A 3,611-nucleotide genomic window follows, 5' to 3' on the forward strand; every position below is an offset into this window, starting at 1 on the left:
ATTAGAGAAAAATTAAAATATTTTTGAGAAATATATTAGAGGCTATTAGGAGAGAGAGAGTGTGTGTGAAGGCAAAGCTGGCGAGAGTCGCATGGGGGCGCATATAGAAAGAAACCAAAAAAAAAAAAAAAAGTCCCAACCCAGCGGCAGCGGTAACGGCAGAGACCCTGCTGCACACGCCCGTTTGCAACAACGAAATCTGTTCTACTTCTACACCACTCCAATTCCAATTCCGATTCCAACTCCCAACTCCAACAAACCATTTTACATTACGTCAATATATATATACGAATACAAATACTTCACCACCCATCTTTTATTATTATTATTAATATTATTTATCACCAAAGCCCACTACCACCTCTCAATTCTCACATTTCTCACACACACCTCTCTGACTATCTCTCTCTTATTTATTACTTTTTTTTTTTTTTTTTTTTTTTTTTTTACTTTTACTCCTTAGCTAGTAAGTAATTAAAACCAGGAGTAATTTGTTTTTTTTTTTTTTTAAATTAAAAAAAGAAGTAAATATTTGGTGTTGGTAATAAGCAATAAGAAACACACGAGACTACCCCTCAAGAAAAGCCAACCCAACCCCACGCGAACAAGAAGAAGAAGAAGCAAAGCTAACAAACGAAAGCTAAGCAAGAAAGAGCAGAATAATAAGGGTGTCTCTCTCTTGGACTGATTCGTTTCAATCGCATCTATCTATCTATCTATCTCTTCCTCCCAACCTATTCTCTCTCTCTCTCTCTCTCTCTCTCTTTACTTTCTCTCTCTCATCAATATATACTATTTCTTCTTCAAAGCATATATAGCATACAAAGCAAAACACAAAGAAGGAAAAAAAGAAAAGAAAAGAGAAGTAGGTGCAAGGTGAAATATAAACAAAAGAGAAATGAGAAGAAGAGGGGCATGGATGGTGGTGTTGCCCTCTCAACAGACATAATTTCATTTCCTTTTGATTCTCTCTCTCTCTCTCTCTCTCTCTCTCTCTCTACAAGTATCTTCTTTTTTTTTTCTTTTTTTTTTTTGGTTGGAGGTATAAATTTTGTCATTGAAGAGTCCGCCTTGTGTTGAGGGAGGTATCTTTCCTTCTCTTTCATGCTTCTTATGTGCTAGCGTTTATTGTTGGCCCTTCACATTGCGCTCCTTTAATATCATCTTCTCAAATCTCTTCAATCCCTTCAAATCCTTTGCCTTCCTCCTCATCGACCAGCTACCCCATCTTATTCTTCATATCAATATTATCTCTGACCTTGCCCATACCATTTGCCTCTTCACCTTCTTCCAATCTATCAAGCTTATATTCAATACTGTCACTTTATATATCATGGCTGTCCAAGCTCAATACCCTTCAAATGTTCTCCTTTTAAACAGGTTTGCATTCTCTCTCTCTCTCTCTCTTCTTTCTCTAGCTAATATTTTTCTAACTCTTTCCTTCTTTCTTTGATTGCCTATTTGTAGAAACGGGCAAGAAGGGCATGATTATTCATTACAGCCTCAACCAGGAGGATTTCTTGATCAATCCCATATGTTATTCAACAATGGAGGTACACTTTTTTTTCTTTATAACCCAATTGAACTACTCTTATTTCTGCCATTGAAATGGGCTAACTCTGAAGTTTGAATTTTGATAAATGACAGTGGGGACTAATTGCAATAATCCGAGGAAGAGAGGAAGAGAAGTTGCGGCAACTATTGGGGTATCATCGTCTTCTCCAATCAATCCAATATTCTCTTTGCAATCACAGCCTCCTCAGCTTATAGACCTTTCTCAGCTCCACAACAATACCCATCACCCCAATGTAGTCTCCACAGGCCTCCGCTTATCCTTTGGAGACCAACAACAGCAACAACAATTACAGCAGCAGCATCAACAACAACAACAGCAGCAGCAGCAGCAACATCAACAACATGTTTGCCACTCATCTCCTTTTCAATCTGTAATAACAGATGACTATGCAACTCAAATCAAACAACAGCGTGATGAACTCGAGCAATTCCTTCAAGCCCAGGTATTCATTTTCTCTTTTGCTCAAATGGGTTTTCTTTTTCTTTTCTTTCTTTATAATACGAAAATTTGGTATTAAAATTTTGTTCTGGTTTGACAGGGAGAGCAACTGAGGCGCACATTAGTGGAGAAGAGGCAGAGGCACTACCGTGCGCTGCTGGGCGCAGCAGAAGAGTCTGTAGCTCGTAAATTGCGAGAGAAAGAGGCGGAAGTGGAGAAGGCCACGCGCAAGAACGCGGAGTTGGAGGCACGCGCAGCGCAACTTAGCGTCGAGGCGCAGGTTTGGCAAGCCAAGGCTCGGGCCCAGGAGGCCCAGGCTGCGTCTCTACAGGTCCAACTCCAGAGGGCTATAATGAGCGGAGGTGCCGCGGCGCAGGATAGCAGGAGGGTGGAGGATCAGCTAGGGTGCGCAGTGGGCGTGGATGGCCAGGCTGAGGATGCCGAGTCGGCATACGTAGACCCGGACCGTGTCGTCGTGTCCAGACCGAGTTGTAAAGCGTGTCGGAAACGTGCCGCGTCGGTGGTTCTGTTGCCGTGTCGGCATCTGTGCCTCTGTACAGAGTGTGACCAAGTGGCTCAAGCTTGCCCACTTTGCCTCATCATGAGAAACTCCAGTGTTGAAGTTTACCTTTCTTAGGGCTGATTCTTTGCTCAAAGCCCAAATTGTCTATAGCCCAGGCCCGGTAAGAGGCCCAATCAGATGATGGTCCCTTTTCTTTTTTCTTTTTTTGTTTCATAAAAAAAAAATTATTTTTAAAAAAAAAGGAAAATCAAATAATATCGAGTATAATAAGAATTACAATCTCTCCCTTTTTTCTTTTTGTGGTTCCCCCTCTTGGAGTGGAAATACCTAGAGGTAATGTACATGGGCCACATGGGTAGTGGCATTGATTTTGGTTCTTTTTCTTTTAAATTTTATTCAATATTATAAATTCTTTTATTTGTAGTCACTTTTTATCCTCGAGTTTTATTGATTCTTCTGTTAATTAATGCAGCATTATGCATTAGCTAAGTATTGATCCTAAAGTGTTACACTAGTGCAGCCATAGTAAAAACTAGGCCTTCTTTTTTTTTGGGGGTGGGGGGGGGGGGGTACAACAGCTTTTGAGACTTATTTTATCGATGTGCATAATGCTACATTATTATATGCGTTGATTTTCTTTAAAGGACATTATTCTAGTTTTTTTCTTTTTGGGTTGATGAACCATTATTCTAGATTTCAATCATAAGCTGTAAGGAGCACAAAATCAAGAATCCCAGCTTTTGCGTTAGATTATTAGGGTTCAAATGACCCAACAGGCATGCATAGTGTAGTAGTGTTGTCAAATAGTTGTCAATTTGTACTACGGATTCATTGAATGACATTATGATAGGTCTTTATATATTAACATGTACAGATGATCATTTCTTTTTGAAGTAAAGAAATGCTTTCAGATGTGAAAGGTCTAATATTCATCTAAGTTGTAAAAGCATGTGCCACTTCTATAATGAAATGCTTTCCAACCCTGTCTTTATGCATGCATGGTAAATTCCACTTGCGAAGTAATTTTTTTTGAAATTTTTATTTGAAATTTAGTTTCTAATATCTATTATTAAA

The 3,611-nt window shown here is 39.3% G+C and overlaps 1 protein-coding gene across 1 annotated transcript; it reads left to right on the forward strand.

The window, feature by feature from the left end:
* The first annotated feature begins 565 nt into the window (after positions 1-565).
* On the forward strand, positions 566-2,964 carry LOC115972264 (BOI-related E3 ubiquitin-protein ligase 1-like). The gene is made up of 4 exons (XM_031092478.1): positions 566-1,380; positions 1,468-1,553; positions 1,648-2,018; positions 2,115-2,964. The coding sequence occupies exons 1-4, from the start codon at positions 1,334-1,336 to the stop codon at positions 2,649-2,651; spliced, it is 1,041 nt and encodes a 346-aa protein (XP_030948338.1). The 5' UTR covers positions 566-1,333; the 3' UTR covers positions 2,652-2,964.
* Positions 2,965-3,611: the final 647 nt, after the last annotated feature.

Source organism: Quercus lobata, chromosome 12 (genome assembly GCF_001633185.2).
Source record: "Quercus lobata isolate SW786 chromosome 12, ValleyOak3.0 Primary Assembly, whole genome shotgun sequence".
NCBI classification, from domain to species: domain Eukaryota; kingdom Viridiplantae; phylum Streptophyta; class Magnoliopsida; order Fagales; family Fagaceae; genus Quercus; species Quercus lobata.